This window comes from Serpula lacrymans (genome assembly GCF_000218685.1).
Source record: "Serpula lacrymans var. lacrymans S7.9 unplaced genomic scaffold SERLAscaffold_4, whole genome shotgun sequence".
NCBI classification, from domain to species: Eukaryota; Fungi; Basidiomycota; class Agaricomycetes; order Boletales; family Serpulaceae; genus Serpula; species Serpula lacrymans.
In genome coordinates this window covers 496189-520811 of record NW_006763293.1, presented here as the reverse complement: position 1 = coordinate 520811, position 24623 = coordinate 496189, and the positions used below count along the sequence as shown (strand labels likewise).

General features: G+C 45.3%; 10 protein-coding genes across 10 annotated transcripts in view; 5 read left to right on the top strand and 5 right to left on the bottom strand.

Annotated features, from left to right (window-relative positions):
• SERLADRAFT_446425 (uncharacterized protein) overlaps positions 1-869 on the top strand; it is a gene marked incomplete at both ends in the record, with an annotated part of 1982 nt that extends 1113 nt beyond the window's left edge. Inside the window, 4 exons of the mRNA XM_007315228.1 lie at positions 124-160; positions 214-328; positions 386-566; positions 618-869. Coding sequence (XP_007315290.1) covers positions 124-160; positions 214-328; positions 386-566; positions 618-780 — 496 coding nt within the window. The remainder of the gene's footprint in view (positions 1-123; positions 161-213; positions 329-385; positions 567-617) is intronic.
• A 234-nt stretch (positions 870-1103) lies between these two features.
• On the top strand, positions 1104-2858 carry SERLADRAFT_446424 (glycoside hydrolase family 79 protein; the record flags this gene model as incomplete). Its single annotated transcript, XM_007315227.1, has 8 exons — positions 1104-1143; positions 1201-1342; positions 1393-1640; positions 1689-1789; positions 1842-2017; positions 2135-2166; positions 2223-2350; positions 2400-2858. The coding sequence occupies 8 exons, from the start codon at positions 1104-1106 to the stop codon at positions 2856-2858; spliced, it is 1326 nt and encodes a 441-aa protein (XP_007315289.1).
• Positions 2815-4288, bottom strand: SERLADRAFT_460187 (uncharacterized protein; the record flags this gene model as incomplete). The annotated part of the gene is made up of 3 exons (XM_007315226.1): positions 2815-3494; positions 3565-3852; positions 3914-4288. The coding sequence occupies 3 exons, from the start codon at positions 4217-4219 to the stop codon at positions 2916-2918; spliced, it is 1173 nt and encodes a 390-aa protein (XP_007315288.1).
• SERLADRAFT_460183 (uncharacterized protein) lies at positions 4268-7478 on the bottom strand (the record flags this gene model as incomplete). The annotated part of the gene is made up of 13 exons (XM_007315225.1): positions 4268-4401; positions 4464-4990; positions 5043-5259; positions 5310-5464; positions 5524-5607; positions 5663-5742; positions 5793-6065; positions 6126-6216; positions 6269-6616; positions 6672-6758; positions 6803-6887; positions 6958-7111; positions 7161-7478. The coding sequence occupies 12 exons, from the start codon at positions 7459-7461 to the stop codon at positions 4499-4501; spliced, it is 2367 nt and encodes a 788-aa protein (XP_007315287.1).
• A 108-nt stretch (positions 7479-7586) lies between these two features.
• Positions 7587-9473, top strand: SERLADRAFT_460179 (uncharacterized protein; the record flags this gene model as incomplete). Its single annotated transcript, XM_007315224.1, has 7 exons — positions 7587-7847; positions 7912-8030; positions 8088-8322; positions 8373-8487; positions 8537-8727; positions 8781-8878; positions 8930-9473. The coding sequence occupies 7 exons, from the start codon at positions 7661-7663 to the stop codon at positions 9041-9043; spliced, it is 1059 nt and encodes a 352-aa protein (XP_007315286.1).
• Positions 9474-9475: 2 nt separating this feature from the next.
• Positions 9476-10711, bottom strand: SERLADRAFT_333162 (uncharacterized protein; the record flags this gene model as incomplete). The annotated part of the gene is made up of 5 exons (XM_007315223.1): positions 9476-9586; positions 9630-9950; positions 10006-10210; positions 10261-10611; positions 10668-10711. Coding segments are annotated over 5 exons (1032 nt in total), but the record flags the coding sequence as incomplete, so codon positions are not given.
• A 49-nt stretch (positions 10712-10760) lies between these two features.
• Positions 10761-13301, bottom strand: SERLADRAFT_460168 (uncharacterized protein; the record flags this gene model as incomplete). Its single annotated transcript, XM_007315222.1, has 9 exons — positions 10761-11212; positions 11265-11753; positions 11805-11846; positions 11900-12294; positions 12348-12429; positions 12506-12614; positions 12668-12833; positions 12885-13054; positions 13124-13301. 9 exons carry the CDS (start codon positions 13240-13242, stop codon positions 11084-11086), a joined length of 1701 nt encoding a protein of 566 aa, XP_007315284.1.
• A 201-nt stretch (positions 13302-13502) lies between these two features.
• On the top strand, positions 13503-15843 carry SERLADRAFT_413693 (uncharacterized protein; the record flags this gene model as incomplete). The annotated part of the gene is made up of 12 exons (XM_007315221.1): positions 13503-13811; positions 13882-13967; positions 14015-14041; positions 14092-14133; positions 14188-14287; positions 14347-14506; positions 14564-14688; positions 14746-14839; positions 14896-15013; positions 15069-15094; positions 15148-15561; positions 15618-15843. 12 exons carry the CDS (start codon positions 13540-13542, stop codon positions 15684-15686), a joined length of 1533 nt encoding a protein of 510 aa, XP_007315283.1.
• A 4156-nt stretch (positions 15844-19999) lies between these two features.
• Positions 20000-22734, top strand: SERLADRAFT_460156 (uncharacterized protein; the record flags this gene model as incomplete). Its single annotated transcript, XM_007315220.1, has 12 exons — positions 20000-20038; positions 20104-20315; positions 20379-20506; positions 20575-20881; positions 20939-20953; positions 21036-21305; positions 21364-21436; positions 21493-21552; positions 21613-21753; positions 21829-22054; positions 22113-22161; positions 22213-22734. The coding sequence occupies 5 exons, from the start codon at positions 21546-21548 to the stop codon at positions 22480-22482; spliced, it is 693 nt and encodes a 230-aa protein (XP_007315282.1).
• Positions 22735-22750: 16 nt separating this feature from the next.
• On the bottom strand, positions 22751-24543 carry SERLADRAFT_381537 (uncharacterized protein; the record flags this gene model as incomplete). The annotated part of the gene is made up of 8 exons (XM_007315219.1): positions 22751-23039; positions 23095-23178; positions 23242-23484; positions 23535-23675; positions 23737-23997; positions 24059-24203; positions 24322-24346; positions 24402-24543. The coding sequence occupies 8 exons, from the start codon at positions 24454-24456 to the stop codon at positions 22833-22835; spliced, it is 1161 nt and encodes a 386-aa protein (XP_007315281.1).
• Positions 24544-24623: the final 80 nt, after the last annotated feature.

Sequence of the window (24623 nt, the reverse complement as noted above, 5' to 3'; positions counted from 1 at the left end):
CGCATCCGCAACTGGTGAGGGGCTTAAGTCACTGCTGGATGCTATCCGGGAAGACATCAATGAAAACAAAAAACTCAATGTGCACTATTACGAGTGTTTAAAGCGCGCATTGTATAAGCCTAGTGCTTTTTTCAAAGGGATTGTGTTCCCAATGTTAGATGTGTGTCATTTTACTACTCGTATATGCCGAACGAGCCAGCTCATGATTTTCAGAGTGGGTGCAGCTTGAAGGAAGCTGCAATCATCGCTTCTATTTTAGCGAAAAAAAAGGTTCCAGTGTTACATTCTTCAGCAGCGTTGATGCGTATTGCCGAAATGGACTATACCGGTGCGGTGTAGCTTTGTCTTTGTCTTTTTCTTTTGGCATTCTGACACAAATCTTCAGGACCCAATTCTTTATTCATTCGTGTACTTATAGACAAAAAGTATCAGCTGCCATACAAAGTGGTTGATTCCCTGGTATTCCATTTTATCCGCCTCTCCAATACTTACAAAGCCCGTGGCCGCGGTGACTCCGAGAAACTACCTGTTTTATGGCATCAGAGTCTCCTAGCTTTCTGTCAGAGGTCTGCTAACTTCCTGATAGGTATTCTGTTTACTGATACACGCTTTATCAGATATTCTCCTGATTTGACTCCGGATCAAAAAGATGCTCTCTTGGATGTAATACGAGTAAATCCTCATGCACAGATCGGTCCAGAAGTTCGGAGAGAGTTGGTGAACTCAGTGGCTAGGGGAGAGCCACGACCAGATGTACCTCAAGACGTCGATATGTCATGATCTTGATCTCGTATTACTTGCTTCTACTGGAATTATACCCTCAGAAATTCTCAGGGGCAATTCCACGCCGCGGCCCGCTTTACATCTCATCCTTACTCCCTGCTTCTCGTGTGATTGTCTGACTTTGAAGTTGTCGAATCAATAGATTCTAAAATGAGGACCATGGAGCTTGTGACACTGGTAAGTTTCTCGTCGCTGTGCTTGCATTTATATCAGGTCATGGGCCTTGTTCAGCCTTTGGTTCATTGAACGAGCGCGGCCCGCGCTAAGGATACAAAAATGCCGTGTTATATTGTCCCAGCATTGCAAGTACGGGCCCCAATATGCATGTACTTCTTGGGTTGGCAGCTGTAGTTTCTTGGGGTCATACGGGATCAGCTATCAGCATCCCAACCTCCCCTCCGTCGACTGCTGTTTCAGTCAATCCTTCTCTTTTAAGCCTTTCTCTTGAATTTTTTGCCTTTCCTGAGTACACCAGGTTATCCGCTACAACCAATTGTTTGGATAATATCGCTACTCTACGAGGAGCGCAGCCAGCTATCCGAATTGGGGGTACCACTCAGTAAGTTAGCGCTGCCTTGTGCGGATTAGCAGTCTCATTCATCGATATAGAGACCGTGCAACCTATGATCCAACATTGACGCAACCCGTCAATTATACTGTTGCCAGTCCGGTCGATGCCCCTGCTTCTCTCACTTATGGACCTGCATTCTTTTCCCTAGCAGCGCAACTAAAAGGAGAAGTCACCGTAGGCCTTAATCGCCAACTCAACAACCAGACTAACAGCCTTGAGGGCGCCGAACAAGCTCTAAGAACTATGCCAAATCTATTGGCAATGGAGCTCGGAAATGAACCAGAGTGTTTGTATTTCCTCTATGTTATATGAATTCATCTAAACTGGGTGATAGTCTGGGCTTCCACATCCCCGATCATACCTTCAGGGACCACATGGACGCCGACAACAGATGGAGAAAGCCAGAAACTCTGGTTCACCGATTTCGCGCCATCTGTGAGTGATTTTTGCCCGCCTATGTCCTTCCAGAACTCATGTCTTCCCACAGATCGGGAATATGTTCCAAGCGGCAGTTTATCTCCAGTATCCTACTTGGAGCACGGCTGGAATCATTCCGTTGCTCGAGTCGGCTGTCACTTATGTGAAAACCTTCTCCGGCCATTCATATCCCCAGTCCGCATGCGGAGGTGCAAGTACGAACCTGACGCAGTTGATGAGCCATTCGTAAGTCCTCGAAACCTTCGACTCCAGCCGCACCATTAAGGTTACGTCACGTTCTAGCGATATTGTATCTTATACTGAACAATACAAGTCCGAGGCCGCGGCTGCTCACAATGTCAGCAAGGTCTATTTCCTCGGCGAGACTAATTCTGGTAAGTACATATCTTCCACGTGTTAACATGTCGTACCAACAACTTCATTGCGATAGCTACTTGCGGGGGTGGTGGAATAAGTCCCATGTTTGGTGCAGGCCTTTGGGTGATGGACTATGTTCTCCAAGGCGCTTTAAACAATGTCGACCGTCTTTATTTCCACCAAGGAACTATTGCAGCTTGCGTAAGTTAGTGCCCCTTCATCTAACTCGCTGGCTAATGCTCCTCATTAGCCCTATTGCTTCTGGGGAAATGATTCCGTGGCCGCACCATACTATGGAGCGGTTTTCGTTTCCGATTTTCTTGGTACAGATGGAGTAGAGCTCGCTATGCTTGACGATGGAACAGGCCCCATAGGAATTTATGCGGTTTATTCTGCAAATGGTGCACCTCAACGCTTGTTGGTTTACAATTCCAACTATTACGATGGTACCGGGACGCGAACAAACACATCAGTTACTTTCAGTGGCTTACCTTCCTCGACCTCATTGGTAAATACTAAGCGGATGACGGCCCAAAATGCGACCGCCATCATCGGTGAAGGTGGCATCGTGACAATCGGAGGCGATGGTACTTTCGACAGTTCGTGCCAACTTGTAGGAGCACAGTCTCTCGAGCAAGCGGCTGTCAGTGGAGGCACCTTCAATGTGTCTGTTGCAGCGTCTGAAGCGTTGATTGTATATTTGGGATAAAAATTTCCATGGACATTAATATACAGTATTGTTCACTGTCGGTATATCATATGACAATCAAAGGCACGATTGGGAAAATTCGAAGTAGCTGGCATAACATAGGTCGAAGGCGAGACAAGAAGAGGTGAGACTCTGCTGCAACCATCGATTGATAACGTCTTCGGCTATTTGTAGAGAATTCTTCTCCATGAAGATCATGTGCCCATTTCCTCGAATACCCACATCCTCGAGTTGAACGTGCTTCACATTTACGCCCGCCTCAGCCAGAAACTGCACAGTGCAATCATCGTAGACCGCATGGTAACTCGCTTCGGCTGTGACAACCAAAACGGGGATGTCAACGAGATTTACCATTTGTCTCGCTGGTGGTACTTGTTGATAGCAGGTGTAGTCTGACGTGACCTTGACAGCATGATAATTGAGGTCCGCAGGAGAGGATATGGGAGGGTCGAACGCGATAGGGATCTCAGTAAGACCATAAGGCCGAACAAGCGACGACACGGACAAGGTACTGGGATTATCAAAGGGAGGCCCAGAAGGCTCTAAAGCCACAATCGCTTTGACCTTCGATGGGCGTGCATCCGCCAATGGCCAACCAAATTGCCCAGATTGAGAATGTGTAATCAAGATAACAGGCTGCCCAACATTGACAGTGAATCCATCAGTCTAGTCCATATTAAAGGCATTCAATCAAGACAAAACTTACTCCGATAATATCAAGAAGATTAGATCCAGCAGCCGTCACCAATAGAGAACTCTCGACGGACGATACGAGACTAGGCATTACTGACTTGTAAAATTCATCAAATATAGGGTCTCCGACAGTTCCGTTTCCTGGCCACTGCGTATGTAGTGATGCTTGAGGCCATAGACCATAATTCCGAGTCGCTGTAAAGTGCGATTCTATCCACGTCGCCCCAACTGTGATTTGATTACCGTCAACACCTTCCTTCCATGCAGAGCGTCCCCGACCTGGTTGATCTACAAGGTAAACCTGTGATGTGACGTAAGTATGCATAGGGGAGGACCGAAGAGTTCGCTTCAGATAAACTTACCTCGTAACCTTCAGCCAGAAAATAATCCGCCCAGCCTGCTCGACCATCGGGGGTGTTAATGAGATTACTTCCAGTCATGCCCAAGCCATGTATAAAAAGGATCGGGAAGTCCTGGGTCACTTTTGCAGGAGTAAGACGTTCAACATACATCTGGCCATGAACGACTTCAGATTTTCCTTGTTTGACATAGGAACCTCCAACAAAGAAGAACCGTCGCGTGTGAAGAGTTCCACCACCCTCGCTAAATCGCAGTGCTTGGACACTAAGCAGACCCCACAAGCAACCAAGAAACCTTAAAGGACGCATGACAGAAGGAATACAATGCAGACAATATTGTCGCAGATTAACTTGTCCGCTTTTAACAATTATGTATTCACACAACGTAATGAGCGAGGGAAAAATGCGTATTGTGTCACCCATTTTGTCAACATATTACATATCCAGCATAGTAGCTAACACTGATATATACCTCATACCCACACTATACACTATTCAGGTGTACACTGTCAAAAAATGAAGATAAAAGAAAAGAGAGAGTATATAAGCATACCATACACACTCTATTGAAATAAAATAAGAGAGCTTTCAATGAACTCGTCCTTTTTTCTTGTGACTTTTTTCGCTTTTAGGAACAGCTTGGATAGCTCCTAATATAGCCTTTAAATCATCGTCTATCAACTGCGTGCGTTTATTTGGGACAGGATTTTCGGCTTCGGTTGGTCTTTCAACTAGAAGAGAGTCCGGGCTGTCCTTCAAAGCGCCTCTTTTGATTTTCTTTCCAAAGACAGAGAAGACAGCATCAATATCATCTCCTGGACGTTCTGGTCGCTTTCGTTTTTTGGGTTTATCTTCCGAGGTTGAGACGTTAGAAAGCTCTTTCACTGAATGGATAGATGGCCTTTCTGCTGAAACCCGAGGAGCTTTAGCTGCCGCTGCCTTGCTTTGGGACTGTAAATCCTTCCATTCCTGCGGTCGTTTTTGTAGCAGATATAGATTGAGGTGTCGAGCGAAGAATTTTCCATAGTATGAAGCAGCCAGGAACTGATCATACGAAATAAGGGAACGCGCGATCTTTTCCTGTAATGGATGAATAAGTAAAGCAGATTATTATACTAGGATATGGACGTACCCTTAGATAAGGATCTGCAAATGCCCAACATCGGTCTCCTACACGACTACCTATGCGGTCATCAACCAAGGTGTGGTAGTGGCCAATCAGAGATAAAACAAAGCTCCGTTTCGATTTAAAAGGTACGGTTGTTGATTCGAACAAGGCATCGAGTATCCTGGAGCTCGTAGCATGGTGTGCTATCTTCATCAACTCTTCCATGGGAAGAGACTTGATACTACACGTGGATCAGAAAGATGAGACAAAGAAGAGGACGATATAAATCACCTGTCTATTACAAGCTGATTTTGTGGCTCACTAAGTCGAAGCAGGGACTGTAGGAGTAAAGCGCCTTGCACGTTGGGTTCTTTACTGTTGGGGTTCTTGTTGGCTTTATTTTGGGGTTCTGCAGGCTCTTTCTGAGCCGACCAAGGAAGATATTCCTAAAATGAATAGATCGGATACTTGAAGCTGCTATGATAAGGTATAGGCTCTCACGTACCTGAAGTGGCATCAAGTACAATACACAAGGTACTACTAGATTGCGTTGTTCAAGATCAGTCAAACCAAACGCCGCGCAGACAGCCTAAGTAGACTAAAGTTATAATTTGTGACACGCTTGGTGAGTAGCATGTTCTCACATTCACTACATCATCCTCAATAGCACGAAGAGTAATGGCCCTCTCGATAACGGCACGCAAAACACCAGCTCTTGATGACTCTGGCTGGTAGTCAGTATAAAGGATTACACTAGTATGTTAAGAGTCTCACTGATGACTTTCTCCCAGGTGCCTTCAAGTTCATCTAGAGCTGTTTTCAACTGGCTACCGTTTAGCCGTTCTAGAGCCTTAGCAACAACAAAGTTCGCTACAGGATGCACAGCAAGCTTTGACAACTTCCCCTGAAAGTATGTGGACCAGAGAATAGCAAATACAGGCTCTATACTGCGTGTTATCAGGGTCTCCAGCAAGTGAGAAGAGGTAGGGTCGCGCAAAAGAGTCGAAAGATAATCAGAGACTTCTGGTGACGCCTGAGGATCGTTTCCTAAAATATCAATGAACGGTCTAGACGTGGTAAGAAGGTTGATAGTCTTTGTCAACTTACGGTAGGCTGTGATCATACCGACCAGAACGTGATCCATCAGTGAGTCTGGTACCGCAGATTCGCCTTGATCTGCCTCTATCTCAAGCATTAACTATGTGTTCGATAAGTTTGTTGATCGATATTCTATGAATGGCAAAACTCGCCTGCAAAACTGGGCTTGCGACTTTGTTGGCTGCTAGTGCTCGCACCTCGTTTGGTCCCAACCCCTCTCGCACAGCGCGTACAAAGTCTCCTGCAGCATTGTAGAACTCCTTTGGTGTCTTTTGCGCCGTAATTACTTTATTCTTTCCTTTCTCATCTGTGAAGACAGATTTCATGACACCTTGCCGCGCTTTCCAAGCAACACTCTTTTTAGATCGTAAATTCGATTGAGCTTTGGTTGTTGACGAATCGGCTGGGAGTAGGGATGGAGATAGTACAAGAAGAAGGGCGCGCAAAACATGCGAAGCAAAGGGATCCATAATAAGGGATGAAAAACTTGGCTTGAGTTCCTGATTGAATACATTTTTTTAGGAACTTGCTTCTATGCTATAGGTTTTCACTCACTTGGCATATATCAAGGACCAGCTGTGTCAAAGTGCGTAATTCACCCTTCTCTGCAGATGCAGGGGCTTCTGGATAAATACCTCTGGACTAGTCCTTTCAGTATGCAGCCTCGGTCCATAGAAGATACTCACTTCTCTGGCTATCGTATCTGCTGACACCGTGAAGAGCGTCTGACAGACGTGTGAAGCAAAACGGTGCTGAATGAGTTTCTCGTAGCTGTGGGACGTAAGGTGAATGGCATTAAATGACATATAGTTATAGTTTACATAAAGGAAATGGAACCTACGAGCCACTCAAGCTGTCGATGAAAACTCTGCGTACGAAGTCGTCCATTGAGTACGCCATTCTTTCTAATATGACTGAACAATCAGAGTCTGTCGCGAGTTGTTTTTCCTTTCCCGACATCTCCGTAAGGGCAGCCATGAAGAAAAGCCGTCTTTCTGTGAGAGTGATTCAGATAGACCGCGAAGTGCGATTCAAATAAACTACCTTCATTTGGGTCAATATCTTCATTCTTGTCCTCGGTATGAAACTCATCTTCTTGCCAATTGCGAATCTGAGCATCTACGGTTTTGAAGTACGACTTCAAATCAGCATCCACATATCCGAATGGTGCTTCTGGGTTGATCTCTTCCTGTGCTGATCCAGACACAATCCAAGACGGTCCTGCATTTTGCTCTGGCTCCTTGTTTTCCACTGGGTGAGACGCATTTTGACTTTGAGCAGGATAATCTTGCTCTTCCGCTTGTTTTTTATGTTTCTTTCCCCTTTTCCTGTTTTCTCTGGGCATCTCAACGTTTTTGGAACAGCGCTGTAGGTGTTGAGCTCGGAATAAGACCCGCACACTTTAGTTAACAACTTTTCTAGGGTTAGGGGTTGGTAAGATCTAATCGCCGCCTCCTTCGCTTGTACTCTGAGTCAAGGCTTGGATTATTACGGTGACTTTCCTCGATATCCACCGTTGAAGCCTATACTCGATTGTTATATCCATGGCTCCCGCATCATGTGCGCTCTGCAAAATGTCAAAAGCCATTCTGAAACGACCTAAAACCGGACAGCAGATATGCAAAGATTGTTTCTTCTATGTATTTGAGACGGAAGTCCATCACACTATCACCACAGCAAAGTTATTCAAGCAAGGAGATAAAGTAGCCATAGGAGCATCCGGTGGTAAAGGTACGATGTTCATCACTTCAGGGTCTCGCTCGTAGTTTTTTAATATGTATTTATCATGGATCAGACTCAACCGTGCTGGCTCATGTCATGAAAACTCTTAATGATCGTTATCAATACGGCCTTGAATTATTCTTATTGTCTATAGATGAGGGGATAACAGGATATAGAGATGACTCTCTGGAGGTAGGTTTACAGCTGTTCACTTCAAGTTTCTGTTAATATCTCTGCTCGAAAGTGTAGACCGTGAAACGGAACCAACAACAATACGATATGCCCCTGAAAATATTGTCATATGACGAACTCTATGGCTGGACGATGGATGCCATAGTCTCTCAGATAGGCAAAAAGAATAACTGCACATTTTGTGGTGTATTCCGACGACAGGCTCTGGATAGAGGAGCTGCAATGCTCGACGTCGATCATATCGTAACGGGTCATAACGCAGATGACATCGCAGAAACCGTACTTATGAACAGTGAGTGGAGCTCTGGCTCTGATGATCAATATTTGCTGATAGAATGATAGTTATGCGCGGCGATATCGCACGATTAGGACGATGTACCATGATCTGTACACAAGGGGAAGACACGATCAAACGGTCCAAACCTTTTAAGTACGCTTATGAGAAAGAAATTGTCATGTATGTGGTCCGTTCGTTCGCACATCCAATTTTACTTATCGCGCTGTAGGTATGCATACTTTAAAAAACTAGATTATTTCTCGACGGAGTGTATATATTCACCAGATGCTTATCGCGGACATGCACGAGCATTCCTTAAGGATCTGGAGGCTGCAAGGCCAAGTGCGATCATCGACATCATCCACTCCGGGGAAGCATTTGAGGTTAGGGAGGAGGTAAAGGCGGCCCAGAAGACTCAACGTGAGTAACGCCTGTTATTTGACGTCTCACGCTAACGCATTGTTTCTCCACAGAAACATGTATAAGATGTGGATATATGTCAAGCAATGAACTCTGCAAGGCTTGTACGCTGTTAGAAGGGTTAGAGAGAGGAATGGCAAATTCTGCTATCGTAAGTCAAATCACTTACTACTGTATAGTACTTTATTGAGGACCCCCGCAGACCGAACGTGCACGCAAGAAAATGGAGGCCTCCGGTCCTGCTCCAAATAATATGCGCTCAATCCCGTTCTTCCAATCGTCACAGCCAATACTCGCTGTAGAGGCTCCATCATAACATTTTGTTCGAGAATTGCTTCACCCATTGATATTAACTTATTCATTTTATCAGTTTCGTTCTATATTCGATGTATGAAGGTGTATCCATTATAAAAACCCTAGTAGAACTACGTTCCAGTGTAACCTCATCTTCCACTAACATTATGATAAAGAATAAGGGTATGTACCAACTAGATAACATAGATAACCATCAATTTTCCGACTGGTCAAGTGGTAATGGTCTGCCTTTCGCATCACAGAATTTTTGAAGCAGTTGCTCGCAGTTCTCCAACAATTTAGTAGTTTGTTCCTCTTCGTCCTTCGACAGTAAGATTTTGGCGGCCCTGACACGCTCTCGCCCTAGTCGGTCCGTTTCAGAAACATATTTGAAGCCAGCTTCTGGTTCTGATGGTATTGCAGATCCCTCAGATGAAGCTATTGCACCGACGACAGGAAGAAAAACGAGAGGAATAAGGCATAGATGTACAGCTGAGACAGCTGCTTTAAAACTGCTGATCAGATGGTTTGGAGATCCAATCCACCGAGCCTGGGATATGAAGGACTGGAATCAGCTATTAGCGCCGCTTGAAAAGATAAAAACGCACAATGTAAAAGGTGAAGTACATAGTGATAGTCATGAATCGACCAATAAGAACTTGGGCAATGTTGGTGCCAACTACACCGGGAAGGACAGTAAAGTGCCGAATATTCGTGGAACCTCCGGCCTGCCGAAGGGCACGCCGATCTAAGTGAAGAGAGATCATGTCCATTTGATACTTTGAACTTTCATAAGAGTGAGTCGTGTTTACAAGCTGCCAATCCTCCGGATCATAAAACTGAGACGTCGATTCGTGCGAAGACATCCAGATGACTCTAGCACCAGTGGACGACTGATACCTCGCCAATAGATGCTGGATACACCGATACTGTAAAAGTAGAGGTGTTACTAGCGAGAGACGAGGAGAATGCAGAAGAACAAACCATAACATAATGTCCAAACACGTTGCATTGCCATACCCAACCAAGCTCATCTGAACTCATTTCGCCTTTGTTTTGGATATAGTAGATCGGAGCTGTCACAGCAGTGACCCAATGAGTAAACAGTTGTTGCAGGCAGATAACCCAGTCAATTTTATTGAAGCTTGCAACGCCTGCATTGCATATGAGGTGAGAGACATAAGGGTATCTGCAAAAAGATGAGTAAAACCGCAGTGACAAAATCACCATGAAGTATACCTTTCAGAAATCTCGTCTGCAAAAGTAAATATGCTTGGAACGTGAGCAAGGTCCACTTTGTGGATTTCTATGTTCAGATTACTCCGGAAAGTATCCGCATGGCCATCATAACCAGGTTCCTGTCTCAGGCGGGCGATATGTGCATCTACAAGTTCGTATAACTCTCTCCGAGCAGCCTCTGCCTTTGGTATGCTTCTGCAGGCCAGAATTAGAGTCAAACCGTCGTATGGCACTTCGAGCTCCTCGAGATCATCTTGCTCGAACTGGAATCGGTATCGTGGCTGAGCATCTAATGGACGTTTCGAGGACAACTGTATAAGCAGGCGACGGCAAATGCCAAACCCAATACCACTTGTGTTCTGGTAAGTCAACGGACGAGAAACCTAGATAGTGCACAATACACGTACGTGTTACCACCAGTGACAATGATAATTGGTCGCAAAGAGGACATGGTGGAAGAAAAGACAAGCGCAATTGGTGTGAATGCAGTATTTTCTCAGCATCACTTAGCCAGTCGTTCGATTATAAGAAATTCACATCACCTACTCTGACCTATAGTAAAGACTTATTTTCGTCCGGACAACGCCGTTTTGTTGGTATACATAGTACTGGCGCATACGCTAACATCATACTTTTATGCATTAAAGAAAGTAAGAACAGCAGGAAACCGGAATTTTGCAATGACAATAATATAACACCAGATACCCAATGTGATTGGGGTAGATAGATATAATCAGAAAGCAAGGACGTCTTTTGCTCTTCACTGAACCTGGAAATGGCCTACGGTGTCCGGACGAACGAGAGCCATCTTTAAAATTCCAGGCTATGCGTCTGATTTCTTTTTCTTTTTCTTAGGCGAATCCCCATTAGCCTGTGCTGCTTCAGCAGCAGCTTTTTCAGCTTTACGCGCTTTCTTCTTGGCTTTTCGCTCTGCCTCCGTCTCACCATCCTCCTGTGATTTACCAAAATGAGCTATAGCGAAGTTTGAAATCAGGGAAACTTGCCTTTGTTGGTTCCACCCCTCCGTTGACCTCACTTTCTCTCCGCTTACGTTTTTTCTCTTTCTTGCTATCTTCCTCGCCGTCAACATCCATCTGATCATCATCACTTGTTTCCTTTCCTTCCTTCTCTGCTCGTCTCTTTGCCCGTCTCGCTTCTTTGGCTTTCCTCTTTTCTTCTTTCACATCCAAAACAGCTTGCACCGCCAGCTCCATTGGCTCACGTTGTGTAGGCACCAAATCAACAGCATCAGCAGCCGTGTTGTATGTTTTCGTTTCACCCTTCATCTCAAACCGCTCTTGCTTCTTGCCATTGTCGAATCTTCGAACACCGCCCGCATCACTTTGATATTCAAGTGCGCGCAGTCGAGATTCAAGCTTGGCACGGTTATCAAGACCTATTGAAGGGGCCTGTTCGTCTGATTTGCCATCAGCATCCGACAAAGCGTCAACACGAATTGATAGTGCTGCTTTCGTGGCAACCATACGAGCCATCTAGAGACGCAATCAGTTTTGAGAGTAAATTCATATGCGACAATTACTTACTTTGCCTTTTAGTTTTGGTGGGGCTTGTCCGATAAGAGATGCCTGCGCCAAACTGGATGAGCATGAGTAAAATGAGTATGTGATATAGTACATACGTGGTAGATAAGACCATATTTTGGGGTATCGTGTTTCGTTTTGAGTGCACGGAAAAGTGCTTTCTCTGCACCGAGAATTTGGACAGTGCTAGCTGGGTGTTTTGCCAGACCCAGCAGACTTCCGGCATGCGAAATGAGCCTTGCGCCAACAAGGTCACCAACAAGGGCCGTGAGGTTAGGTGCAATGGCCTGCATACGGTTACGGATATATTCTCCTAGCTGTGCTCTGTACGCCGATATTGAGATGACTTGGTCACATAGCGAATGTATATGTTGAATGTCAGAATCAGAAATTTCAGTACCCATCGAGATTTCGGCGGCGGCCTTGAGTATTAATTCAAGATCTTCGGGTAGAATGGTGTCGAATGATGTCGTTGATGCATTTGTGCGGAAGCCTGTGTAAAAGTGTGAGTACTTTGCTGATAAGAACAGTCCAGTCTATACTAACCCATTGTCCGGACGACCTTCGCATAAGCTATGTTATCCACTATGATCTTGCCCATTTCAGGGAAGTGCCATCCGTACCACTCCTATAGATATAGGTGATTATAAGGAAAATGAGGCGTTGAGCATAGAATGAGGAAATGAAATACGTAATAACCGCACCTTTACTCGCATTGAATATATATTTATTTCTTTGTCAAGATCATCTAACAGTGCAATAGCTTGTACAATCATGACATCCACTTTTTCTGGTGAGAACTTGAGGTTGTATCTATAATGTAAAAAGTAAATTATATGGTGATGTGCCAAAAGTCAAAACCTTACCGGGATAATGAATGACTTAGACCCAAGCTCATGGTTGCCAAATCTGCGGGGTCCAAACCATCGAGCAGGGCTGTTAACTGACTTCTGATACCTCTCCACAGATCACTGTGATCATCCTTTATATGAGGTTGAACATTGATACTGAGTTTTTTTGTGATAGATCGGGCTAAACGGGAAAAAATGAGGAACGCCTTTATGCATCATAGAAGAAACAAACCTAGATGAGGCTCAATGACTACGAGTTGTTCTTTTCCCTTCCCCTTGTCTACGATTTCCTCCGTCAAAAACTTCTTCAAACCTTTCCCCAGTTTTCCATTTTGCAGAGCGGTAAGGTCCTCTACAGCAGTCGCAGTTGAAGTAAAACGATGAAGCGCCTTTAGTTTCAATCTTCATGCGATAATAGGTGAGACATGGTAAGAGATTAGATTAAGAGAAATGCAAGGAAACTGGACATACAATTTGTTAGCCTTCTCTGGGGTTTCGAACTCCTTGTATAAATCCGCTGACTCGAGTTTTGCTGCGTCAGATAGCTTGAAGAGGCAATAGCCCATCGCCGATTCATATAGCACCAACATCTTGATACCGTGCACAGACCAAACCTATAGAAAAACCAGATATGCGAAAACGAGCACTCGTCCTTAGGGACTTGGCTATGAACTTTTCCAAGATTTTTCGACCGTGGGAAGGTGCTGGTACCAGGCACGTGAGCTGACCACACGTGGCGTGAATGTTTTCTGGAGAACCGTTCCGATCGAGCTGCTTAAACTCGAAAAGCTCTGACAGGTTGAATACACAGGTCCCGATATAAAAAGCCTCGGTTCGGCTTTCTGAGTGTGGGTTTGAGCGACTTATCTCTCAGTCTCACTGTCAAGATGCATCCCTTAACATTCTCCTTGCTTGCCTTGGCTTCTCTGACAGTTTTGGCCCGCGCTAGTGTTCAGAAACAGTTTCAACTTTCAGAGGACTTGTACGAATCGACGCGTTTCGACCTCTCTAACCTGAAATACGAGCATTCACAAATCACCCCTTATCTTAATCTCTCTTCAATAACATCGAAGAGCGCATTTCAGACTCTGTCTCATCCTCGGTTTCCGCGACATTCAGTGCGTGTTAAGAAGTCAGATTTCTGTGACCCCACAGTATCGTGAGTAAACACGGTCTTTTGTGTCCTCCCTGATAGAAATCTTGGGGCATTTTGTGCTCCCTATTGCTAGGGTATACACGGGCTACCTCGATGTAGACGATGGGGCGAAGCATATGTTCTTCTACTTCTTTGAAAGTCGGAGAGACCCGGCAAATGGTAAAGCTTCGTACTATACCAAACCTCGCTTATTGACGTTGTACTAGATGACGTTATGATGTGGATCAACGGAGGTGTGGTTGACTTGTCGTGTAAGAAATGAGTCTCCTGATCGATTATATAGGACCTGGATGTTCCTCGGCCACAGGCCTCCTGTTTGAACTGGGTCCGGTAATTTAATTCTTGTCGAATAGTCATAAATTGATATGACTGTGCACAGGTCCATGTAGCATCGACATCAACAATATTTCTGAGAATGGGACAATGTGGAATCCTTATTCGTGGAATAAGGAAGCAAATATATTTTTCCTCGACCAGCCGTTTGTTGACCCTTCTGTATTTTGTCACTCACGTCATTATTGACAACAGTTACGACTAGTGTTGGCGTCGGTTTCTCTTATGCTGATTTTGGCGAAACGGTAGAGACTACAGAAGATGCCGCGAAGAACATTCACGCATTCATAACCATCTTTTTCGAAACATTTAAGCAATTTACTGGGCGTCCCTTGCATCTCTCTGGAGAGTCCTACGGGGTGAACGTTATTTACCAGAATGCCTTCCGTTTTTTTCAAAGCTTATTTTGGTTTATTTAAAAGGGCCGGTATTTACCTCTGTTCGCGAGTGAAATCTACGATAAGAATCAGGTCGCCCAGGCAGAAGGCCGCCCTACTTTGAACCTCCAGAGTGTCCTGATTGGCAATGGTATCACCGATATCTCGACGTGAGTAGCATCACATACCTAGCAGTCGTCCGGAAGAAATATCTATCACCTCCATAGATTATATCTAGGTAGGTATGAGATCGAGTGTGGTACGGCGGCCTTGGATGTCCCTTTTCAGCAAATCGGTAAATGTGTTCGCATGAAGACGGCGGTAAGCTCTTTGTATTTTAAATTGCATTGTATTTAAAATAGGGAGAAAATTCTCAGCTCCCGAGATGCCAAGCTGCTATGAAGAGTAATTGCATCGACCAGTTCGATTCTATGAACTGTCGTGCTACTGTGGATTTCTGTGACAACGAACTCAGCACCGGGTATTGGGATAGCGGTAATGCTTGTCTAGAGAAACTAATCGTTGCCAATCACTAAGCAAATACTTGCAGGGAGAAATCCGTATGATATATCCAAGGTCCTCTCTGCCTTCAGTAGGATGAAACCAATAGTCTAATCTCCGTGTTTTAGATGTGTGAAGGTGATGATCTATGCTACACCGAACAGGGTGCCATTGGAAATTTCCTCGATCTACCAAGCACGCGAGAACTTCTAGGGGTTGAAAGCCCTGGAAATTTTACAGGTTGCTCTCCCGAAGTAGGTCGCAACTTCAACAAGCACATGGACAAATGGGCGCATCCGACACAGTACTACGTTGCCGGACTCCTTGAAAGAGGAATCCGGGTACTCATTTATGCGGGTACCTATGACTGGCAATGCAACTGGGTCGCGAATAAGTTGTGGGTAGACAAATTAGAATGGAGCGGACAACAAACGTATTTGGTTGAAGAGTGGAGAAACTGGGTTGTGCAAGGGCAGAAGGCAGGTGAGACGAAGAAAGCAGGGAATCTGACCTTTGCCACGATTCGAGGGGCGGGACATATGATGAGTACCTTTCGCTACTGGGTTTTCGGTGTTAATTGACTGAGTTCCTAGTGCACGTCCCGCACGACAAACCTGCTGAGGCGCAGGCAATGGTATCCAGATGGCTGGCGAAAGAAGACATCTGATGCAGTCGCTATGGCCGGGACGGCTCATACCATGGGAATCACGAAAAAAGTGAAGTTACAACGGGAGTGCGGCTCGATCACGGTCAACTTTTGCTAAAGGTCCCCTATGTTGTACAAAGTATGGTCGTCAACCAGTATTTTCATTTGCTGAGCTTTTGTAAAGCCGAAACATGTGCGATCGCTCAGCTTGGCTCACTCGTTTTTCTTTTCTTTTCTTTTGCACCATTGAGGGTCTGTTTTTGCGTGTCACCATAGAGATGAGACTTCCAAAAGCGGGAACCAGATTACCAATTGCAAATTGACTCTGGTGGATGTAAATTTATACGGTTCAATTTTATCTTGTCCGAGTCCCATGCCAGAAAGCCGTTTAGATAAAAGGGTTTGGTCGTCGTCACAAATGTTTCTTTCAGCTTTGCTTCCCCGCCGTTTGTTTTCGTCGCTTTCTATTCTACGGTCAGTATCTGTTCTCTAGCTTACCCTGCGTTTCCCTCACTGACCCGCATCAATGTTCAATTAGCTTGCTCGTAGCTGTTTGGGCTGCCCGGTTGCGCCCCTGGACATCTTTCTTTTGTTTATTCATTCATTTACAATCCGGGGTATCGCTTTGATAGCTTCCTCCAGATGCATCCTGTTAAATCGCTGCTGCCCTTCCTGTTTCTGGGCTTTGCTTCAGCTCTGCCCTTGAAACGAGCGTCTTCAAATTCAGACTCATCGGACTTGCTGGTTCTAAGTGAGCTGTTACATTATTTTTAGGTTGCCGTGGTTCTGATCCATCCAATGCAGAATTTGCGAATGTATTGGAACAGCTCGAAACCTCATTTTATAACAAAGCTCTCGAGACATTCAATGCCGCAGATTTCGAATCAGCTGGGTTTGTCTCATCACAAGTACCCCTGCAGCAATTTCAGCGGATTGCAAGCGACGAGTCAACGCACACGACAACCCTCGAGGTGTGTGCAAGGAGAATATTCCCGCCAACAATATATATTGATGAATTCTTTTTTTAGGCCGCCATTCAAGCGTTGGGTGGCCAGCCTATTTCAGGATGCTCTTTCAATTTCTCCTCAGCGTTGACTGATGTTACCACAATGGCAGCAACTGCCCGTGCCGTGGAGAATGTTGGTGTAAGCGCCTATCTAGGTGCATCATCATTAATCACAAATCCAGTACTGGCGACTGCTGCAGCGAGTATAATGACTGTGGAAGCACGCCATCAAACAGTATTGAACATTCTCAATGGACAATCCGCTATACCTCAAGCTTTCGACATTGCGCTAAATCCTTCAGAAGTTCTTGCAATTGCTGGTTCTTTCGTGTCTGGTTGTGATGTCGGAGTCCTCGGTAAATATCCTCATATTCAAAACAGTCTGTTGATTGTGGGATCCTGAAGTTTTTTTGTTAGCCAATCCCGCGCTTACCGTTACATCCAACGGCTCTCTGCAGGCAGGATCCAAACTCGCTTTCCAGGCCGATACTATCAATGGAAGTATCTCCGAAAACGTAAGCTAGCGACCATACATTCTACATTCTATGTTTAAACTCTGATCTCATCTGTCATTCCAGCAGTTGTTTTGTCAGACTATGGCCGGAGGAATGGCTATATCTATCTCACAGCCTATGGGTAATTGCATGGTGCCCGAAGGTATCAATGGCCCCGCAGTCATGTTCATCACCAGTGACAGCCAGCCTTTGCTAAATAACGTCCGTGATGCTGCCACCAGTTCAATTGTAGCTGGCCCAGCCTTGGTCTTCATCGACTCCCAGCAAGAAAGTCTCGGGAAATTAGTGCGGCCAGGATCCAATACTACTTCCAGTGGTACGACCACTACGGCTCAGACTACCATGACTTCGTCTTCTACTAGTATCAGTAGCTCTAGCACATCTTTGGCAGCTGCTACAACGATTACGCTTTCCGCTCACACGTCCAACACATCTACTTTGGCCACTACAAGTACCGTGTCTTCGTCGTCCTCTACTGCTGTAACCTCCTCAACTGCCATTACCTCATCCACTGCTGTAACTGTGTCCTCAACTTTATCGACCACGTCTCTCTCGACGTTGGCATCTACGGTATCGTCTTCTACAGCCTTGTCCGCCAGCACCAGCCCCCCATCAGGTACGACGACAAGACTTCTTTCCCCTTCACAGGCTAGCGCTGTTCTTGCGAGTCTGGAATCTGCAAAGCCTTCTAGTGCTGCGTCCAGCGCCTCAAGCGCCACCCCGACGGCTACTCAGGCTAAACGGCTAATCCGCGCCATCACTTTACGAGGCCATAGGGTGAAAATACGTGATTGAGGGAGCTGGCTGACCTCTACACAAGTTAACCGTCTTAGTGTTCCATTTCTTTCATTTTTTCGATTGCGACTGTCAACCTTTGGGGATAGCCATTCAAGCCTTTTCGTTTCATTTCGTGTGAAGTAGACGATACATTTTGCCCATCAAATTCGATATGGACATGGTTGTAATAATAGCGTCTAAGTGGACTACAAATGTCAGATGCAATACGTTTTGTAGTGGTATATTCCTCAGAACGTTGACATTAGTGTACAAAAGTTTACATATAGTTAATATCTACAATGTACGGGGTGATGGTCTGGATAACTGCATTAGTCGTCATCGCTATCCTCGCTAGAGGAACTATCATCCTCATCCTGACTGAACTGTCCACCTGCATACTGATTCAAAGACATCGGACCAGAAGTGCGAGTAGCAGATTCTGGCTCAGGCGTCATTGCAGCAGCCAGGATGTCATCTTCAGATTCCTCCAATTCCATTTCCATTTCGAGCCCAAACGCATCGAGATCAATTTCTTCCTCGACTTCGCCATCATTGGTATCGTTTTCGTTGGTAGATGCAGGAGGGATACCAGCAACCTTGTCCCAATCCTCGTCAGAGTCGGATTCTGGAGCTGCGACAGGTGAGGGCGGATTGGGGCGAGGTGGAGCAGCGGCTGGGCGTGGAGGGGGTGGTAAGGAAGTGAACCCTGATGTTGCGTTGGGAAGTGCTAAGCGCATAGGTGAAGATGGCCTGGGACGTTTCGCTTGGCGAGTGGGAAGACCAAAGCTGAGGACCTCTTCGAGATCCGAGTCGTCTACTCCACTTGACTCGTGGTCCCTCTTTGCCTTCCCTTTTGATTTGCTTGGCTTTGACTTACTCTCTTTTGCAGATGAAGTTTCAGGTTTTGAGCTTATCTTGCTGGTGATCGGAGGTTTGGCTTTAGGGGGAGGCGCTGGAGGCGGTGCCCTAGGCTGAGGAATTATAATCCCCTCTTCCTCTTCTTCCTCCTCTTCCTCCTTTCGCACAGGAACCTTTGATAGTATTTCTTCGTATCCATCGTCTAGTTCGCCATCAGCATCTTCGAGGCCCAGTAGGTCTCTTTCTAACTCTTTTTCGAAATCGAGGTCGCGAGCCGGCTCTTTGGGTCGACTAATAGTAGCAGGTGGTGCCGGTGCTGATACCGGTGGTAAAGCTTCGCAAGGAACACCAGAAAGTTGAACGATCTCGTTTGAATATCACATAGTATAGACTTACGGGAAGCAGAAGCCTGAGGTAAACTGGAGCTACTGGAGGAGGTCCGCCCGTCGTAGCTGAGACCCATGAAAGAATCTAGCTTCTCCAGAGTGAAAGTCTGGTCCAAGCGTGCAAGTGAATATTCGCTAGTTCATTAAATCGAACGACTTACCCCCAGTTCTTCATCGTAAATGAGTACACACTCCCACTCTTTAGCTGAGTGCTCATTTCCTTTGAAGACATGATTTTCCCCAGCCTATTAGAGTAAATAAGCCAGTGAATCGGTGAGTCGACAGGTAACTGTACCTGTATACTTGGACGCTCGATAGTGACGCTCGTAGAATCCTTTCCTCGCTTGACATCAATAGAGCCAGGTTTGCTCGTGTCAATGGATTCTGGTTTGAAGTTGTCTGCAAAGATATTCAGAGCGATTCCAGTGAGAAAGCAGTGCGGATTTCTCACATCGAAATGAATAAAAGTCGCGATCGGGAAGGTTAGATTTCTTTGGAGCAGCGATACCGCCTTTGCGTGCCTTCAACGCGCGACCAAGGGATGAGCCAATGTTTACTGAATGTCTCCCTGTAGCAGGCATCCATTGAACGTCGGTGGAGGCCATGGCTTTTGCTTGGTCGTAAAGAGCGAGAAACAAGGCGAAGTGGGTCCAAGCCACGCCGGAACACCTTGTTGGAGCCCGAACCACACTACAGCTGACGTAATGTCCCATATATGGTAGCGGTCTGGAACAGGTACTATTCACGTGACCGGAGGCAAAAGCCGATGCGCTCACCGACGGCTTATTCCACGCCTACCCAAGTTTCAGACTACACTACCAGTAAGTACTAGTAAGTAGCAGTAACTGGAATCCATCATCAGCCGTGTGCGAGGATGATAACAACCAATATCCCAGCATATACGCTCACTTGTGGTAACATGCATCGAAATGTCACCAAAGCATTCACTTCACTTGCCATGACATGCACGGGGCCAGCTGCATCATGCATCATGGCAGTGATTGGACGGGAATGAAAGAGGACACTTCCCACTCGACCCTTTTCGACATGGCACTGCATTGTACTGTCCACTCCAAGGTAACAGGTCACGTCATGAAGCTGTTCAAATGTAAGTGTAATATACTTGCTTCTATTCAAGTACTCCTGTTTAGTCCCTTTACCCCATTTCCAGGCAGATCTTGTGCCAATCACGCGTTGACCTAACAATCACACATCCTATACGTTGATGCAGCTATTCGTTGTAATTGGTTCCACTCTTAACCATGAGGGCGTGCGGATGGTTGCCGTGCAATCATCTAGGTGGGATATGTTAGACTTTGGGCATATATATCTACTCCCTTACAGTCCCCCCTTTTTTCTTCCGTCAGACTCATATAAACAAATCAGACTACACCGTTGCACCCAAAGCTTGCTGTAACACAGCGGCATACACACCCATGCAATCGGAGATTCAGGCCCTATGGAAAAGTGCTGATATTCTTCAAGCAACGAGGCTCTGTCAATTTCAGTTGACTACACTTCATATCTTGAATGGATAGCCACTTATATGTTTGCTCTTAGTATCTGCTACGACAGTTGCTTTATATGGCCATGGTCTGCTTTGGTTACCCTAAGTCGAACATGCTCTGATCATTGTTTTTTTATAATGTCACAGCGCTGACATTACAGCGCGAGGTACGTGTTGTGCATATATGCTATTCCTATATGCACCGCCTGACATATCATTACAAGGTGGATTTAGTATGGGTGCGTTTTGTCAGTACAGCCATTCACCATTCAGCGGAACTCATGCCTACTTTGTGTTTATTGTGCCGTTCAAATGTGCCAGGGGAAAAAATGGTCATATATAACAATTCCTTACATCGCAGTAAGCACGTTGTTGACTAATGATTTATATTTCTCACAAGTTGTCGTGATTGGTGGAATCGATATGTCGGCGATGCGGTGCTAATGTAAGGTCTAGTTTTACTTGGTGCCGTTACTCACCTCCTGGTATCTTCATCTAGCGATCTTGCTTCGTGTATGTTACTATACTTTTCACACTTCCTCTTCTAATCGACGATTCTCAGTTTTTGTTAGCACATCAATGTCAGATACTGTTAGTGGCCTACTTTATTTATTTATGAGTTCATACAGCAGCTGATGATATATTACAGGCGTATGTTTCTTTAATTTGATGTAGCAAGTTAAAGAACTGAAAATATAAATACTACAAATGCTTACATAGTTGTAAGTATATTGTTCTCAATTGTGGTCATGGAGTATTTCACATAATAACTTTTCAGGTAACGCAGGAACTAGGCTGCAACGGTGGGAGTCGGTTGTCGTACTGTGGGCTATGCAAGGCTTGTTCACTTTTTATGTGGATTTCCCCCTTGATAGTAACTGCTCTCTTTCTGAATCAGCTACTTTCATCATGCGCGTTTATGCCATGTTCCAACGGTTGAAGAAAATTCCTTTGTTCATGTCTTTTCTCCTTTTTGTTGAAGTTGTCGCTATATTGGTAACAGTAGGAATGGATTTAAGTCCCGATGGACCAGCGAAAAGTGAGTAGTGCTGAAACATTATATCCGATTCCTGAAACTAAGAAGCATCTAATGGTGATCTCATTTTGTCCATAGGTGTATCAGAGCCTATCCTGGGAATCCATATGTGCACCATCGTAGATGTTAGTAAAAGTCTGACATTTATATACATTCCCATTATGTGCTTCCAATGCACCCTCTTCGTTCTGGCTGTTTGGGTTGGTTTTCTGCACGTGCGAGAACAACGTAGGGCCTTGGGAGGATGGAAGGCTGATATGATGATGAAGGTTCTCATCAGGGACAGCACATTTTTCTTTCTATTGTGCGTTCATCTTTCGGCAGTTTCGTCTCCTTATATACTAATATATAGATCCTCGAAGTATATTTGTGATGTGCACAACCGAAGCAGGGGCCTACCTTGGCCTTCCGGTAAGTTATTTAAAATATCTCGTTCGCTGGAGAGGCTCTGATTTTGGGCAGGCAGTGTACATGGGGATATTGGCTAGTATTGTTAACTCTTCAGGAGTGGTTCTGAGTACGCGCATGATCATCAACTTCCGGAAATCGTTCTCCCCTTCTCTTGGAGCTCAGCCTGGGACAGAAGGAGTAACCCTCAGTACCTTCCACGCGACATTCCATGCAAGTGCCAGCGATGTGCAGCTATCGCAGCAATTACCCAGCACGAGTTGTCCAGAAGAACATACCAACGAGATTGCTAGAATCGTGGCCCAGGTCAATACTCGATATTAATGTGTCTGTCGTGACTTGCAGGCAAAACATAGCGGCTGTCGAGGTGCTCTTTTTCACCTTTTTCCTTGGTCAAACATTTTCAACTTGTTGTAGCGTTTCTGGCATGTATAGATTCACCCAGTCATTTATTTTTCGCCTTCACTTAACTTTTCGAATCAGCTTGCATATCTCCATTTCCTTTGAAGATATGTTTGCGAATTTTCCTTAGCAACTGATACTAAGTGTCTTATATGATGCAGACCAATGCAGTTCCCACTAGTGTACCATACGAGTGACTGGAAGGTCAAAACAAATCCGCAAAAATGCTAAAGCACAGGAGCAATAAGTAGCGGTAGAATGGACAGTAATGCTTATGAGACTTCTGATCCTAATATCTTTTCTTTCTTTTTCTTCTTTTTCTTCTTGCTTTCAGACTGCTCTTCATGACCATGAACCCCGTCGTCTGTCTCAGCAAGTCGTCGTTTCTTTTTCTCTCCAACGGTTGGAGCTGCCGTTTCGACCGGAGCAATGAAGACTTCAGCGCGCTCTTTCTGTCGTTTGGCGGTAGTCTCTGCTTGCTACAAGGTGTATTCAGAATTGATGGATTCAATAGGACCACAACGCGATCGTTACCTTCTGTTTACGTTGCTCGATCTCACGTGCCTCTCTTTCGTGAGGCTTGAGGAAATACTCTCCAGACTCTAGTTGCATGTCAACCTATCAGGCGGCGAGACATCGGTTAGAAATGAGACATATGGGTTTTTGTAAGATAGTCCTTACTTTGCGAGGTAATTGAGGGGGAGGGAATGGTGTGTAGACTTTCTTCGCAGTTTTGTCCGTCTTTTGTGCCGGGTCCAACCCAGCAGCTTTCCGCGCTTCATCTTTCACAGCCTGTTTCTCGTTCTTCTTCGCAGTCTTCTCTGAGGTCTTGAGATGTCGCTTTCGGAACTGAGGCAAGAAGCGATCCCAGGATTCTGTTGCTAGCTTGGGATCTTTTGCGAGTTCACGTCGGATCATGAGCTCCTTTATCAAGTTTAGAAGGTGGAGAAGATATCATATTCATTTTGAGTTACCTTTATTCGATATATCGGATGGATGTTTTTCATGCAGTCCAAAACTATTCTCCTGACTTCCTTTAGTGACTTGTAAGGCCCCATGACGCTTACAGTGCTTCCTTGGACCAATACATAACACTGGGTCAAGAGCTCGATGGCCTAGGAGAACGAATACAACACTTCAAAAATTCCGAGTTTGGGCTGCTGATACAAAACATACCTTGAGAGTACTCCCATCTGGTCCGATGATTCTCTGTCTTCGCTTCACGAACCGCTCTTTGTTTCGTACAAGACTGCCAATTTTGATTATATCACATGCAACGTCGTCCTGGAGAACCTTAACTGCTTGTGATATTGCTACACCTCTCGCCAATAGCTTGATCATGTCACGAGCTTTTAATAAAACATAAGGATCGTATGTTTTTCGAGTTGTTTTGACGGACATGGAGCCGTGTACCAGGTCGAGGGTACATCCAATACCCTTGGAATTACACTTAAGGACGCCATCCTCGAGTGAAATGCGCACAATGAAGCTAACTCACATGTGAGTCTAGAGCCCGAGTGACTGCACTCCACACCTCTCGGAGATATTTCTCCCTGTACTTTGGGAACAGCGTTGCAAATGATGACTCCTCCGTGAATACACCACCCTTGTTATCGATAGGTTGGAAGGCATCTATTTTCCACTGAAATCATGCGCATCAGTACGGCTTGCTCCAGACTGTAACTCCTAGCTTACACTGCAGCACAAAGGAAAGAAAGCATGAGAATGTGTATAACACTAGACGTATAAGAGAAAACTCACTGGTCGATGTCATCTGTATCCCATGCTAATGAAGAAAGCGTTGAGTCTAGTGAACATAATGTCCCTATTTGCACACCTACGTTTGTCTTTGCGATGCCTTTTGTTCTTGTTTACAACAGGTTCCTCGCCCTCCATCGAATGAATACGGGATATGTGATATGTGTAGCGGGGAAGGGAGTTTAAGAGCCTCTTTGAAGCCTCTTATAACTGAGAATAGCTGAAGAATTGAAATTGTTGAGAGTAGAGACTCGGAGCTATGATTTTCGATGGTCACGTGACATGCGTGGATGTCTTTGTTAGTT